General features: G+C 45.0%; 1 protein-coding gene across 1 annotated transcript; it reads right to left on the bottom strand.

Annotated features, from left to right (window-relative positions):
* Positions 1-2,596: 2,596 nt before the first annotated feature.
* gask1b (golgi associated kinase 1B) lies at positions 2,597-16,859 on the bottom strand. Its single transcript, XM_082177372.1, has 4 exons — positions 15,849-16,859; positions 7,839-8,047; positions 7,465-7,691; positions 2,597-3,744 (listed from the first exon to the last, which is right to left on the bottom strand). The coding sequence occupies exons 1-4, from the start codon at positions 16,657-16,659 to the stop codon at positions 3,537-3,539; spliced, it is 1,455 nt and encodes a 484-aa protein (XP_082033498.1). The 5' UTR covers positions 16,660-16,859; the 3' UTR covers positions 2,597-3,536.
* Between the last annotated feature and the right edge of the window lie 208 nt (positions 16,860-17,067).

Below are 17,067 nucleotides of genomic sequence, written 5' to 3'. Positions count from 1 at the left end.
GTTGTATGATGAAAACTCTCTTTTTCTGTTTCATATAGAAAACAAATTAAATTAAATGGTTTTGGAACACAAAGGTGAATAAATTATGACAGAATTTTAATTTTTGGAATTTTCAACTATGCCTTTAACTAAGATCTAACCAATTTATTTTCAGTCCAATTCACTTTTTTGAGTTTCTGTGGTTAGGGAAGAGTTAAAGGGCTAGTATCCTACTGTTAGATCTGACAGCTGCACACAGTCCCCAAAGAGAGATTATTTTTGACAAACTGAATGGAACAACTGAAGGAAACCTGGCTGCCTGCCTCAGGCGTGTTGTGCTGTTTTTACACGCAGATAGCATCTTTCCAAGATAAAAAACCCATGACCAACATGAATCTCAGTAAACATCAACTGTGGCACAACTGAAGACCTTCTGTATTTCATCACAAAGTGCATTTTCAGGTTATAACATGCCCTGATCTTTTATTTAATCTCCTTTTTTTCTACCATCTGTTTCATCCGTTTCATTTTTGGCTTCACGTGGAGGACATTAATGTTGAGCAAGACTCATATTCCAGATGAGAATCTGAGGGGGGCTAATGCACCCAAGTCATGTCTAGAGCCTCGTGTTTTTGTACAAAGGGATGAGCTCTCATAGCTTCTTGTGTCCTAACTAATGCTGTCGATCTCACACTGTACATCTGTCTGCCAACCAGGTGGGATGTTGCTGGGGTGATGTTGTCATAGCAACAAATAAAATAAAAAAAGAAAAGAAAGAAAGAAAAATAAGACAGACAGTGAGCGGCAGTGTAAAATTCCTTTCCATACTTTCACATGCTTGAGAAATGGAGTAGGTCAGCTGTGCAGGCAAATGAAAGGAGGATTGAGATGTTAGTATGGAAACAGCTGTGAGTTGATGTGAATGATGAGCAATGATCTATTTTTTTTTTTTTTTTTTTTTTTTTTTAATAAATTGTTCTGGGTGTTATAGTTACAAGAATGAATTATATTATATGGAAAAGCCGTTTGAATTAATGAGATGTTCAGCTGTTCTGCGGACTTTTATAAGTCTGGTTAAGGTCACAAGCTATGTTAGAACAAGAAAGAGGGAGAAATGGAGAATAATGGCTTGTTTGATAGAGTGGAAAATGGTGGTAATGTCCTAACAAAAGAAAAATCAGAACAACTGGTATAAAAGCTTTCTTGTTAGGATATAAAATGAAGGCAGAAAGCACAACAGGGAAAGAAAGAGTGGAAATGGTCCCTACACTGTAAAAAAATTGCTGTAGTTTTGCAGCTGTTTGCCAGTAACTTACTGTAGATTTAAATCAATGTTATTTACTGGCAACAGTTCGCTCAAAGTTAAATGAACATTAAACATTAACAAGTCTTTGTCTTTACAGAATAAAACTTTAAAATAACAACCTAATGCAAAGCATTCTGGGAACCAGAAATCTTCATCAACCTTTTTCTGTTATTTTCCTTCAGATTTTGGTTCCCAGAATGCTTTGCATGAGGCTGCTATTTTAGTTTTATTCTGTAAAGATAAAGACTTGTTAATGTTTAATGTTCATTTAACTTTGAACAAACTGTTGCCAGTAAATAACATCAATTTAAATCTACAGGAAGTTACTGGCAAGTAGCTGCCAATAATACTGTAATTTCTACAGATTATTTTAACAGTGTTTATGACATATGACTGTGGCAAATATGTTACTTGCCCAGCATGTTTTACAGTGTTTTTAAACTCGAATGAAGAAACAGACACGAAATTATTAGATTGGAATCATTGTGTCAACTGAAAGGAATTTCATTACACTTCAAACATTGAAATAAAATGAGGTCATATGCAAACTCAACTCTCAAAAGATGCTTATTTCCATTCCCATTATGTTATGCTGCATTTGATATGATGAAAACAGCACTTCTCATGTGGATTTACAGTTAAAAAAAAATCTGTACTATTTGGGTCGAACATATGGATGTGAGAACACATCTGCAGAATGGAAACAACATAGGGAAGATGAACACGAGCGCTTAAACATTTCATTTCAAGTGTTTGCATATCCAGCAGAGGTGAATTGACATTCCAAATGACCTGATTTTGTCTGGCAAAGAGTTTGGCAAGACACAGCAAGTCCACTGTGCAGAGCAGATACATCTGACATGGGTAATGCTGCCAAACATTAAGTATTTTCAAACTCATAAAAGGACTCTTGTGTGAGCATATTTCTGTGGTGTGTCTGGAGTTTTCCTTCACGCTTTCAAAAGGGGTAACTTTAGGCTCTGAGAACTAACTGGCTGGTTGGATGGCAAACTAAAAACGCAAATGAGTGCAACAGCAAAGTCAGAAGACAGCTGAACTCAGCTGAACTCAAACTGAAGTATTCCTGCAGTCAACAGATAGCATGAAAATGAACATGATAGCTGTTCAAGGACTACAGTGAATACAGATCCAAAGGCTGTCATGTTAAGCATAGGTTTAAAGTACTTTTCCATTTCCAAGATTATCATGTTTTCTCAAAGTTGACAAACAAACAGTGGTACTGTCTATAATATAATTCATTTAATTCAATTCATTATTCTATTAATGTAATATTGAAGTGATTTTCCAATGGACAGATGGAACACTTTTATTCAAAAAAAAAAAAAAAAAACCATCATAGTACAAAAATAATAAAGTTTTATCTTCACGGTGATAAACTTGTACACAAGTGCAACATTACCAGATTTAATAATAATGCTCTGGAACCATAATCATCTACATTTAACACAGCAGAAATTATCCTAAAAAGCTGAGCGTTTTGGTTACTTGGATCAGGTTTTCTGACATGCCACTAGTTGGTGGGAATTGACTGAAGGGGTGGTCTGATTCAGAGGCTAAGGCTGCATTCAAAATCACATCCTCAAGAGAGTATTTATTTCTTTTGAATAAGTAATTACTTCATGACCACTAAAAAGGTTTGTTCTTTATAGCATGAACGTGTGCAGTATGCATGTAATTTGGACATACTACATTCGCCATGTTGCCCTTATCACGTGACCTACTAGCGTCAGTTGCGTCACGTCACCGCCATTCACAAATCCTCTCCCGTGGCCTCATGGGATAGTAAAGTGTCCATCATACGCACACTTCAGAATCGCGTCGGAAGAAATAGGTCATCCGGGTACTTTTTGCCAAATCTTTTATGAGTACTGTGAATTCGGACTGTTTTTCGACTAATAGGGAAGAATGTGATCTTGGATGCAGCCATTGTAGTGGAAGTTAATCACTTACAGCGCCTTTAACTTGTGGAATGTCAGTTGTGTTAAAAAATTGCCCTGGACTCTGTGTAGAGCATTTAAGGAAACTATCCTTTAATATGATCTTGTCTTAAAAGGTGAATCACTTACAACACCACAAAGTGGTGGTTTCAGAAGTGCACTGAGTTTTGACTTACAGACCTTCAATTCAACCGTTCTTCATTGTCATACTAATCTGTCAAAAACAGAGACAATTACTGGAAACCAAAAGGTTGGTGGTTCATCTTGCGCACTGAAAACTGAAGCTCCATTTGTCAAGAGTTCATAGGTACTACTTTAATCCCATGGGCATTGATGTACGTGAGCAAGACTTTGGCTCTTCTCTCAATTACGTCAATGAGTTTTTCAATGCCTTGACGGCCTCCCTGACTGTCCCAGTACTGCTGGTCGAGAAACAGCGATTGCAGGAGCTTTTCCCTGAGACGCTGAGACCTCAACACTGACACAGATTGATCTGGTAGCCTGAAAGAAGAAAAATATTGAAAGAATATAGTAATGCACTCCAAAATTATTAAAACAAACTTAGAATTAAAAATGTGTAACATACAATATCATTAAATACAGTTTTTACAATCCCCACAAAACAAATTGCATTGCTAACAGACAAATTATGTAATACCATGCTGTGATGCAGATAATGTGCAAGCGGTGATACTCATACACAGCAATGGCCGATCATTTATTCTGATTGATGTTATTGCACAAGTGAGCTTGCGTTCCCAGAGGTATCACATTAGCAGCATCGCCAGCAGAATCCCTTAGCTCAGACAGCACGTGTCAGATTGTTGGCGTATGTATTTGCTTACATCTTCAGTGGTGTTGTAGAGGTGTTGGCTTACTGAGGCCAAACTTGTGGCCTCACAGAAACAAATTCTTAGTTGCAGTCTTAGTTGCAGCAATTACAAATCACCTCATATGGTCCAGTATGAACAAGAAAAGAAGCACAAAACTATTTATATATAAAAAAAAAAAACATTTGTAATCTGGATTGTAATGTCTACACAAACCTGATAACCTGTGGAGATTTGTAATTCAATTAAACTGCAAGGATTAATTTCTTTGAGGTCATGAGTTTCTAAGTCCTTCACAACAACTTGCAAGACATTTTAATTGAAAGAGAGTACCAGTAGCTGTAAAGGTGGTTTGCCTACAGGGGTTCAGGCTGCAGGATCGCCGGATGACTAAAGAAACGTTATCAAGATGGTAGAAAACTAAATTTCTTGTCTATTACTACCCACTGCTACTTGACGGAAATAAGCGCAGTTACAATAGCAAAAGATGTGGGACAGCGTTGCTAGTGTAACGATATTGTATTGCAATAGGCAGCACTTCAAAGTTAATACCGAATCAAAACTAGTTAGCACATAATTTGTAATTGAAAGGGTTTAATGACAATATCTAGTTATGGTTACACTTAAAATAGATGTAGGAGATGATAAAAACGTATGCCATTAATCGTACCCAGCATATACAGTGGGGAGAACAAGTATTTGATACACTGCCGATTTACTTACAAAGCATGTAGATGTCTGTAATTTTTATCATAGGTACACTTCAACTGTGAGAGACGAAAATCCAGAAAATCACATTGTATGATTTTTAAATAATTAATTAGCTTTTTATTGCATGACATAAGTATTTGATCACCTACCAACCAGTAAGAATTCCGGCTCTCACAGACCTGTTAGTTTTTCTTTAAGAAGCCCTCCTGTTCTCCACTCATTACCTGTATTAACTGCACCTGTTTGAACTCGTTACCTGTATAAAATACACCTGTCTACACACTCAATGAAACAGACTCCAACCTCTCCACAATGGCCAAGACCAGAGAGCTGTGTAAGGACATCGGGGATAAAATTGTAGACCTGCACAAGGCTGGGATGGGCTACAGGACAATAGGCAAGCAGCTTGGTGAGAGGGCAACAACTGTTGGCGCAATTATTAGAAAATGGAAGAAATTCAAGATGACAGTCAATCTCCCTCGGTCTGGGGCACCATGCAAGATCTCACCTCGTGGGGCATCAATGATCATGAGGAAGGTGAGGGATCAGCCCAGAACTACAAGGCAGGACCTGGTCAATGACCTGAAGAGAGCTGGGACCACAGTCTCAAAGAAAACCATTAGTAACACACTACGCCGTCATGGATTAAAATCCTGCAGCGCACGCAAGGTCCCCCTGCTCAAGCCAGCGAATGTCCAGGCCTGTCTGAAGTTTGCCAATGACCATCTGGATGATCAAGAGGAGGAATGGGTGAAGGTCATGTGGTCTGATGAGACAAAAATAGAGCTTTTTGGTCTAAACTCCACTCGCCGTGTTTGGACGAAGAAGAAGGATGAGTACAACCCCAAGAACACCATCCCAACCGTGAAGCATGGAGGTGGAAACATCATTCTTTGGGGATGCTTTTCTGCAAAGGGGACAGGACGACTGCACCTTATTGAGGGGAGGATGGATGGGGCCATGTATCGCGAGATCTTGGCCAACAACCTCCTTCCCTCAGTAAGAGCATTGAAGATGGGTCGTTGCTGGGTCTTCCAGTATGACAACGACCCGAAACACACAGCCAGGGCAACTAAGGAGTGGCTCCGTAAGAAGCATCTCAAGGTCCTGGAGTGGCCTAGCCAGTCTCCAGACCTGAACCCAATAGAAAATCTTTGGAGGGAGCTGAAAGTCCGTATTGCCCAGCGACAGCCCCGAAACCTGAAGGATCTGGAGAAGGTCTATATGGAGGAGTGGGCCCAAAATCCCTGCTGCAGTGTATGCAAACCTGGTCAAGAACTACAGGAAAAATATGATCTCTGTAATTGCAAACAAAGGTTTCTGTACCAAATATGAAGTTCTGCTTTTCTGATGTATCAAACACTTATGTCATGCAATACAATGCAAATTAATTACTTAAATCATACAATGTGATTTTCTGGATTTTTGTTTTAGATTCTGTCACTCACAGTTGAAGAGTACCTATGATAAAAATTACAGACTTCTACATGCTTTGTTAGTGGGAAAACCTGCTAAATCGGCAGTGTATCAAATACTTGTTCTCCCCACTGTATGTAGAATGTTACCTGAGGGATGGAGCGATAGAGAGAGAGAGGCTTTAAAAAGGGAAGAGAGACAAAGAAAAGAGGCAAAGAAAGAGTGCCCCAAGAAATGGACCCAGAGGAAAAGAAGAGAGAGCAAAGAAGCCTCAGCAAAAAGAAGAGACAGAGAATAAAAGAGACAGAGCAACAGTTGCAATATTCTTTTATCCCTTCATTGACCATGAGACTGAAACCCAAATGTGAGACATTCAAACTGACCAATCAGAAGATCACAACTTCCCCCACCGAACTAAAGCTGTGACAATTAGAAGACACCCGATGTACATTCATTTTGGCCTACGGGCCTTGAGCACTATCAACACGTCTTTGCCTTTAGGAATTCCAAATGGCCCTTGTGGTAAGAAAGAGGCGGTTGAAACAGTAAAGCAAATGTATTTGTTCATTTTTTATACATCTTTGATTATTTTCAATTCTACATGTGAAAATGATCTGTCTTTAAAAAACATTTACACACCATCTCTGCAAAATCTGGCTATTCTTTACAGTTATAACATCATTATGAGATTAAATGAAAGATCAAGTGGTCATGTATAAACTCTAACATGTGAAATACAGTGCTTACATTTTTTAGACCACCACCCATGGTAAGCTTTGTGCCAGAGCTGCCCTAATGCCCACAGTATTGGTGATTACCAAAATCATTTATGTTTCTGTAATGGTTAATCCATCAGTATGTGTAAGCTCTTTAGTCACAGTTGGCCAAGTCAAAGTCCGGATCTGAATCCTATTTAACAAAGTTTGGATTTAGTGGATTCAAAGACAGATTGCACAAAAGTTTCATCAAAAGCAAGTATTTGGAAACAACTAGAAACTATTTGGAAATCAGTAAAAACAGAGACTGTGGAAAAGTACTGTACATAAAAACAATGGCAGTAAGGCCAAAGGACACCATATACAAAATATTAAGTTTTGGTTATTATGTGGGAATAAAGACTATTTAGGCTAGTTGTTTCAGTTTGTTAGTCAGTTTTAGTTTTAAACAAGTTTTCCAAATTCCAAATCTATTTGTGTTTCCTCTTTATTATGACAGGTAGTCTAATAAATGTGTTAAGCACTGTAGGTCTGGTAATTTTACTCACTCTTTGATTCCCTCTAGTAGCCTGAAGTCCAGATTCTCCTCATCTCGGTCAAAGTAGCCCTTGTTGTTAAAGAAAACCAGGTGGTGTGGGTCATGTCTACGGTGGACTATGTGTGTCAGCTCTATGCTGTCCTTATCTGTACATTCTTCATGGTGACCAAGCTCAACACAGGCGTCCTCTGGGCGGGGCTTAAATCCACAGCAGTTTTTATCTAGTCGTTCATAAATCTGAGAAGAAACACAATCTTTATTTGTGTTCACTATTCAGTTTAAATGAACTGGTAAGAAAACAACAGATATATATGTTAATGTGCATCCAAGTTTGTTTATCTACAAGTTTAAAGTTGCAACACAGATGAAAGTGGAGTAGAGTACCTGTAGAAGGAAATCAAAGACTACTAGCTTGCTCCATTCATGGTGGTGGATGCTGGTGCATCTCCACTCTGGTTTAGGTATGATGCCCCGATGCCAGCACTTGTATTTGAGAGAGGTTTGATATGAACCCCAGCTCAGTCTCTCAGAGGGTTGATCTACTGCTGGGCTTAAAGAAGGATCCCACAAAACCACTGGACAAGGCTGACCATCTGAAACAAGATGAAATATATGTAGGCTATACATTCATTAGATCAGTATCAGTCATATTTGATTTCTCATTAGCTTGATAGACAGCTTTGATGACACTGAACTGCTCCGAATGCATTGGCCCCAGAAATTACTATAGCTTAAGCAGAGCCCGTCTACGGAGAGATTAAGTCCTATTGTACCGAATTTTGGTTGTAGTTCCACCAGAGTTCCACTGGGGGCGATCGCCTATGAGTGCAAAATGAATGGGAGTCTATGGGGCTAGACGGCTAAATTTGTCTCTTTCACCCGATTGCCGTAGAGAAATCTCAGATTTGATTGTAGGTTTTGCAAGTTCAACATGGGTTATAGGTCGAAAGTTGAATGAACGAGTACTTATGTCCATTCGATTTCTTACAGGTTGAGTTGTTGTTGCCCATAACACGCTAGCATTCTGCTAATGAACGCTGATTGGACAGTGAAGGACTGATTACGACCAGAGATACCGCTTGATGGCATCGTGGCATCCGAAGCGGGACCAGAAAAATAACAAAAACTCTTCTAGCACATTTTACCTGTGTCAGCTGTGTTGTCGATGCCTCGAGAGAAAAGAAAGTGCAGAGCGCGAAAGCACCAAAGTGACTGAAGGATTGCCGTAAAGCAGTATCTCTGGTCGTACGATGTGTATGACGTCATTGACACTTTAAAATACTTTTTAAAGCAAATAAGTGACTCTAAAAAATCTAACACCCAGCAATGTGTAATTTCTTTGCATCTCCTTTTGAATACATCATTCAAATTACTAGACAAAAAATTATATCCTGAGAAAAGTGGATTTTGAGGGGTATAGCGCCATAGACGTCCATTCATTCTGCACTCGTCCTGTGAGCGCCCTCATATGGAACCAGAGTGGAACTGCAACCAGTTCAGAAGCCGGAAGTTCTCTTACGAGAGATACTCTCGTACTGCGTAGAATACGCTAGGGGAAAATCCTTTTCCACGAGAATACTGAAGCCAAAAAAATTATCCTTTAATTTTGTATTAATGTAAAACGCGTTGCGGCAGCATACAGACATAGGCGAGGCAGCTCGCGCGCCTATTGGCTGGTCTGCTGGCAACTGCTTAAGCCTATCGAGCGAGACCTAGAGTGACGTCAGACCCAATGAGACGGGCGTGGCTTAGGTCTATAAATACCGCTCGCAGGCATTATTTCTCTGATTTTTCATCCTTCAGCGAAGCAACTCACATCGCTGGATCCGAGAAGAAGCCGCGCTGTTGAAGAAGCACCTCAGCGGGACGAGTCGACGAAGCTGCTGGCCGCGCCGCCTTCATCGCCTTCATCGCCTTCCTGCTGCGCTATCCAGCGCCCATATCCTTTTATTGCACTGTGTGTGTGTGTTCGCCGGCGCGACTCACACTGTCTAAAAGAGCTGCGTCTTTTTCAAGATGCCTGCTTGTGGCTCGTGCAAAGCCACACTCAGCGACGGGGACCGCCATGTCATCTGCGCCTCCTGCCTGGGTCAAGAACATGCAGCTCTCGCGCTCGCTGATGGCGGCTGCCATCACTGCGAGCTGTTGCCATTAGCGACTCTGAGGACTCGCTTGGCACTGTTCAACGAGACTGCGCCCACACCTGCTGTTGTGCCGCGCCGTAAAAAGCGCCGCGCTCAGCGAATCCCGGAGCCCTCTCTCAGCCGTCAAAGCTCGCCGGTGCGCCCGCCTGCTTCTCCGGTTTCATCAGCTTCACTTCCGGACGGACAGCGGCCGCGGTCTGCCGCCGCTTCTGTCGATGACGCTGATGAGATCCACGCGCTGCTACGAGAGGGGGATTCCTGCTCTCACATAGCATCAGGCAGTGAGGATTGGGCGAGCTCTGAGGATCCCGCCCCCCCTGCCCGTGCTTCCACGGGAAAGAGAGCGAGCATTGAGGCGGAGCTCATGCGCGTGCTCACTCAGGCCACGGCGAGCCTCGGCCTCGAGTGGATTACGCCTGAGCAGCCTGCTCACAACCGGCTGGACGGCTACTTCCTGCCTGGGGAGCGCGTTTCACCTGCATCCAAGCCAGCGCCTTTTCTTCCTGAGCTTCATGAAGAAGTCGCTAAGTCTTGGGGCTCCCCTTTTTCGGCCAGGACACGATCCTCTGTCTCTTTGGCGTTCTCCGCTGTCGACGACGCAAAGAACAGAGGCTACCACTCCCTACCGCCGGTCGAAGAGGCTATTGCAGCGCACTTATGCCCGCCCTCTGCTGGACGGCGTGCTAAGATGACGCTGCCCTCAAAAGCCTGCCGCACGACGTCAGCCCTGCTCCGCCGCGCTTTCTCCGCCGCCGGGCAGGCCGCGTCAGCGTTGCACACCATGGCCATGCTCCAGATATACCAGGCCGATCTCCTCCGCCAGCTGGACGAGAGAGGACCTGACGCAATCTGCGTGCCGGACTTGAGGAGCGCTACAGACTTCGCTCTTCGCGCCACCAAGTCAGCAGCACAGGCCATTGGACGGAGCATGGCCTCGCTCACCGTGTCTGAGAGACATCTGTGGCTTACGCTCTCTGACATGACTGAGTCAGAACGCTCCGCGTTCCTCGACGCGCCGCTTTCCCCTGCCGGCCTCTTCGGAACCTCGGTCAAAGATTTCGCCGATAGGTTCGCTGAGGTGCAGAAAGCGACCCAGGCCATGAAGCACTTCCTCCCGAAGCGCTCCGGTTCTGCAGCAGGCCGTGCGAAACCGTCTGCTCAGAGCTCACAGCCTAAGCCTCCGCCCGCCGCCTCCTCTTCTCAACGCCGCCAAACCCAGAGCTCGAGACCGCGCTCTCGCTCATCCGGCCGCCGCCCCGCGCCGCCCCGCCCCGCCCCGCGTGGCTCGCGGCAGAAGATTGCGTTGAAGCCAGAGGCCCCGAAATCGTCCTAGCACGCCTAGGATAGCGACGGTGTCCAAGTCCCGCTGCGGCCGGACTTCCACCAAAGCTTGCCGCTCGTCCAGTTCCAGGAAATGTGACTGGTCCAGCGTATTTAGCAGCCAACAAGCCGGTTCCATTACCCGCTTGCCTGCACACAAAAGCCGTTTTTACGGCTACCCAGATAAATCCCTTAAAGAGTGTATTTTCTGGTGTCCCGGCCACGGCCGACGGTGTTTCATGTGTAGAAAAAAATGCCCACTACTCAGTGCCCATTCCTACACACAAGCACAGCCCTTCACACAGGGCCCGCGCACATAAAATCGACTCAGATCGATTGCGCTTCAAATGTAGCAAAAGTGCCCACTACCCAGTGCCCACAAACGCTACTTCCCACATGTCTCACGGTCCCTGTAAATACAGGACCAGTATGCATATGCTCTGCTCACGCGAGCAATGCTGTAAAGGTGGTGTATGTGCCCGCTGCTCTGCGCCCACGCCCACACACAGACATGAAACTAGCCCAGCCCTCCTCCTCTCAGCTAAACACTGTCCACTGCCCGCTGTTATCAGCGCGCCCCCTGCCTCAGATGTCATGAGCGCGACGCTTATGTCACAGCACACAAAAGCCGCTGTATCGCGAGCCGATCAGAGCGTGCTTCGCATCCAGCCCCTAGCTACTCGCGCACCTGCGTGGGAAAAGCTTCCCGGGGTTTCGAGATGGGTGCTGAACATCATAAAAGAAGGCTATTCGCTGCAGTTTCGCCGACGCCCTCGCCGCTTTATGGCGCGCGTCGAGACCACGGTAGAATCGAAAGTAGCTCATCTACTTCGAGCCGAGATTTTGAAACTGTTGAGCAAAGGGGCTATAGAACTCCTATCTCAAGCTCAAAGCGAAGGGGGGCTTTACAGCAGATACTTCCTGGTGCCCAAGAAAGACGGGGGTCTCAGACCCATACTAGATCTGCGGCAGCTGAACAGAGCGCTTATGAAGCGCCAGTTCAGGATGCTCACAACCAGAAAAATCCTCGCGCACGTCCGCCAGGGGGACTGGTTTGTGTCAATAGATCTAAAGGACGCGTATTTTCAAATACGGATAGCGTCACGTCACAGGCGATTTTTGAGATTCGCCTTCGAGGGCCAGGCATATCAGTACACAGTCCTACCTTTCGGCTTGTCCCTGGCACCCCGTACATTTACGAAGTGCATGGACGCAGCGCTCGCACCCCTCAGATTACGGGGCATACGAGTGCTGAACTATCTGGACGACTGGCTGATTCTAGCCCAATCTCACTCAGAGCTCGTAGAGCACAGGACCATTTTACTAGATCACCTCGAGAATCTCGGTCTCGCAGTGAACTGGGAAAAGAGCTCGCTTTTCCCCAGACAGATTATATCTTTTCTGGGAATAGAGCTGAACTCGCTGCTAATGACAGCACGCCTGTCATCTCAGCGCACACTGGACATTCGGCGCGCAGCCGGCTCGTTCCGCTGCGGCGCGATAGTCCCTCTCAAAGCCTTTCGAAGGATGCTCGGTCTGATGGCCTCAGCATCTTCAGTTCTCCAGTTGGGCCTTCTGCGCATGCGCCCACTGCAGTTCTGGCTCAGAAAGAGAGTACCACGCACAGCGTGGGCCTCCGGTCGGCTTCGCATCAAGGTCAATCAAGCATGCATTGCAGCTTTGAAACCTTGGGAGGCAAAAGACTGGTACCAATCAGGTGTAAGCCTGGGGACTTCCTCGAGAGTGATGGTGGTGTCCACGGACGCATCCACCTCGGGATGGGGAGCGCTGCTCGAGGGCAGACCGCTTTTTGGCCAATGGTCAAAGCAGGAGAAGCTCTTACATATCAACTGCCTCGAAATGTTGGCAGTGAGCAAAGCGCTCACGCGCTTTTGTCCCCTCATAAAGGGACACCACGTGCTAATACGTTCAGACAACGTCTCAGTGGTGTCCTACATAAATCGCCAGGGCGGCCTCAGGTCCCTGACTCTGTACAGGCTAACCAGGCGCCTCCTGATATGGGCCCGCAGCAACCTGCTCTCGCTGAGAGCAGCGCACGTGCCAGGGCTCCTAAATATAGGACCAGACAGACTGTCCAGGAACCAGGTTCCGACAGGAGAATGGTCTTTGCACCCACAGACAGTCCAGCTGCTGTGGAAGAAATTCGGCAGAGCGGAAGTAGACCTGTTCGCGTCTCAAGAAAACGCTCACTGTCCAGAATTTTTCTCGAAGAGCAAGGACGCGCTGACCCACGAGTGGCCTCGCCGTCCTCTCTACGCTTTTCCCCCCGTCTCCCTCCTGACTCAGGTGGTAGAACGGGTCAGGGAAGAAGGATGCTCAGTGCTGCTTGTAGCCCCACTTTGGATGAGCCAACCTTGGTTCCCAATTGTGATGCAGTTAGCGAGCACCGCCCCGTGGCCAGTGCCTCTGAGGAGGAATCTCCTCTCTCAAGCCAACGGCTCGATTTGGCATCCTCACCCAGAGCTGTGGTCCCTCCATGTGTGGGCCATCAACGGGTACCCGCTGACCTCCCACAGGGAGTGTTAAACACTATCACACAGGCCAGAGCTCCGTCTACGCGACGTCTCTATGCCTCAAAATGGTCAGTGTTCTCTAGCTGGTGCACAGCTCGTGGTGTGTCACCCCGGCATTGCGGTGTGACGGAGGTTCTCTCCTTCCTACAGGAGCTGTTGGATAAGGGCAGGTCCCCTTCCACGCTCAAAGTCTATGTAGCGGCCATAGCAGTGTTCTCTTCGACCACGCTCGGCCAGTCTATTGGAAGGAACGATTTAGTCATTCGCTTCCTTCGAGGAGCTAAGAGACTGAATCCTCCCAGACCTCCCACAGTCCCTATATGGGACATTTCTACGGTACTGGAAGCCATGAAAGGTCATCCATTTGAGCCCTTGCAGGAGATTGATCTTAAACACCTGCCTTTCAAGACGGCATTTCTTCTGGCTCTCGCTTCAGTGAAGCGCATAGGGGACTTACACGCGCTCTCAGTAAGCGCGACGTGCATGGAATTTGGGCCGAATGACTCTAGAGTTATACTCAAACCTAAGCACGGTTATGTTCCTAAATCCCTCAATACACCGTTCAGAGCACAGGTCATTTCCCTGTCTGCCCTGCCGGTCACTGAAGGAAATATGGACGAAAGCTCCCTTTGCCCAGTCAGGGCGTTAAGAGCTTATGTGTCTCGCTCATCTGTTTTCAGACAGACGGAGCAGCTCTTTGTTTCGTTCAGCGGGCGTTCTAAGGGACTAGCCGCTTCGAAACAGACCCTATCCAGATGGGTAGTGGACGCAATAGCGCTAGCTTACACAACCAAGGGCATGCAGTGCCCGCTGGGTGTCAAAGCGCACTCCACGAGAAGCATGGCTTCATCGTGGGCATGGTCAAGTGGGATTGCCTTGCAAGATATTTGTATGGCGGCAGGCTGGGCCTCTCCGTCTACATTTATAAGGTTTTACAACCTAGAGGTTCCCGCACTACAGGCCAGACTACTGTCGGTCTAGTATGGCCAAAATCTCATAACTGGCGCTGTCAGTTATGCAGCTATTGAGTATTGCAATCCTTGCTCTATGCTGCTATAAGGAAGATAGTGGCTAACCCCCCTCTCTTCCAGGATTCCCTGTGAGTCCCCTGGGTGATTATGTACTGTATGAACTCCGGGCTGTCGCCCTTGAGTCTATGGTATCAGATCCCAGCACGCACAGCGTTTTACAGTAGGTTCCCCTAGCGTATTCTACGCAGTACGAGAGTATCTCTCGTAAGAGAACGTACTCGGTTACTAACGTAACCTCGGTTCTCTCTAGAGAGAGGAACGAGTACTGCGTATCCTGCCGTGCCTGCACGCGCTCTGGTTGCTTCGACTATGAAAAACCAGAGAAATAATGCCTGCGAGCGGTATTTATAGACCTAAGCCACGCCCGTCTCGGCGGGACGTGACGCAGAGGGCGCGAAGCGCCCTCATTGGGTCTGACGTCACTCTAGGTCTCGCTCGATAGGCTTAAGCAGTTGCCAGCAGACCAGCCAATAGGCGCGCGAGCTGCCTCGCCTATGTCTGTATGCTGCCGAAACGCGTTTTACATTAATACAAAATTAAAGGATAATTTTTTTGGCTTCAGTATTCTCGTGGAAAAGGATTTTCCCCTAGCGTATTCTACGCAGTACTCGTTCCTCTCTCTAGAGAGAACCGAGGTTACGTTAGTAACCGAGTACGTTTACCGAGAATGAAACTTCTCGCCTTATTAGACATTCTCTGGCTTAAGTTTATTTAATCTATGTAAAATGCACACAAATTTAATTGAAAATGACAATCAGATTATGCTTTTCTCAGAACTGACTTTTCATATCTATTTTGCAATTAGTTTAAATCAAAATGTGCCTTTAAAAAAAAAAAAAAAACTTGGTTTGATATTTTGTTATCTAATGCAGTTACATTTACACATCTTTTTTTATTGTGACTTAAAACAAATATATTTTAAAGAATGTTGGTAACCATACAGTTGGCCGTAGCCACTGAGTTCTAACATTTTCCCTACTATGGAAGTCAATGGGTGCCATCGGTTACCAACATATCTGGTGGTTAAAATATCTTCTTTTGTGTTCAACAGAAGAAAGAAACACAGGTTTGAAACAACTTGAGGGTGAGTAAGTAATGACAAAATACAATTTTTTGGGTGAACCATCCCTTTAAGTGTCCAAAACCTTTTATGGGCCACTATATTCTTTACCAATTGAATCCAAAATTAAGTAAAATGCAGTATTTGCAACAACAAAAAATGTATATAAAATAAATAAATACAATAGAATAGAATAAAACATCAAATTAAGTAAAATACATATGCCTATACAAAATATTTAGGCCTAATTATGAAAATCTTCTATTTTATTTTTTTATAAACAAAAACAGAAACAAATACACTACCTCCAAGAGAGTGGAATCTTCTGCTGACAGCTGGCAAAGTTCTGTTCAGTCCCAAGATCCTATCAAGATGAAAGGCGAACACTTCACTCATGTCCAAGGGTCTCCTGACAATACCGCAACATTTGCGACACGCATCAGCATCGTCCGTGTGATTTGTCGCACTTTTAAATAAAATTAAAGAAGAAAAGCCCGGAGGTGCAACTTCGTCAATTTGCGTAATTTTACTATCAGCTAGAAAGCGCATGGCCGTGATATCGTCAAGGCTGAACCACGGAGGAGCTCTTTCACTGTATATCCTGATGGATGAATAATCACCGTTACTGCCATCAAGCTCAGAATATCCCAGTTGTTTGTCAACGGTGTTTGTATCGTGGCTCGCGTCCTTCGCTTTGCCCTGTGTGCCACTCTGCGCTCTCACTTTAACTTTCTTTCTCCGGAGTTTGGGGCGCACTGTGCCCCTGATGATGGCCGGTTTGTGCCGCTTAGATTTGAGAGTTATATACACCACATTAGACCTGGTCGGGCTCAGGGATTCATTCACTTCCCCTTCAGTGGGGTCCTGGTAGGTTTTTCGTGGTTTTTGAGAATATACGCTATTTCTAATCCACGGATCAGGACTTTTGTCTTGGCGAGTAGACGTGTGATTAACGTGAACGGTGAAAAACAAATAAACAAAACACAAAACAGCTATAATCAAATACTTCCTAATGGCGGAATATCTCCCACAACAGTTGCAGACTTTCAAAAACGAAACGGACAAACAAATCATAGTGTCCCCGACCTTTCCAGGACGAGTCGTATGCGTATCCATTGGCACGAGTGTCTGCGCATGATTAGGCAAAGTCAAATTTCTTTTGTCCACATTGGAATTGCGTTCTTTTCGTTTACATATTGATGACACACAGGAGTTCCAGATGATCCCCTCAGCGCAGCTCCAGCATGAATGAAGACAACTGTCCCGATGCCGGATCAGCTGAGATAACAGTCCCAAATTTACAAGAATGCAGCAATTGTCCTTACGCCCTTTTCACTGAAAACGCGAGAGGCTAGAATGCGGTCATTAGAAACTAAACTGTAAAAAAAAAAAAAAAAAAAAACTCCTCGTTGATGCGTATTTTCCCAGTACATGGCCTATCCAAATATTAAAGCTGTACCTTCTGAATAATAATAATAACAAACATCCAGCAAAAATAATAATAAAATAAAATAAATTCCCCCC

The sequence above is a fragment of the Leuciscus leuciscus genome, assembly GCF_965113295.1.
Source record: "Leuciscus leuciscus genome assembly, chromosome: 8".
NCBI lineage: Eukaryota > Metazoa > Chordata > Actinopteri > Cypriniformes > Leuciscidae > Leuciscus > Leuciscus leuciscus.
This window is presented reverse-complemented; position numbering and strand designations above follow the sequence as displayed.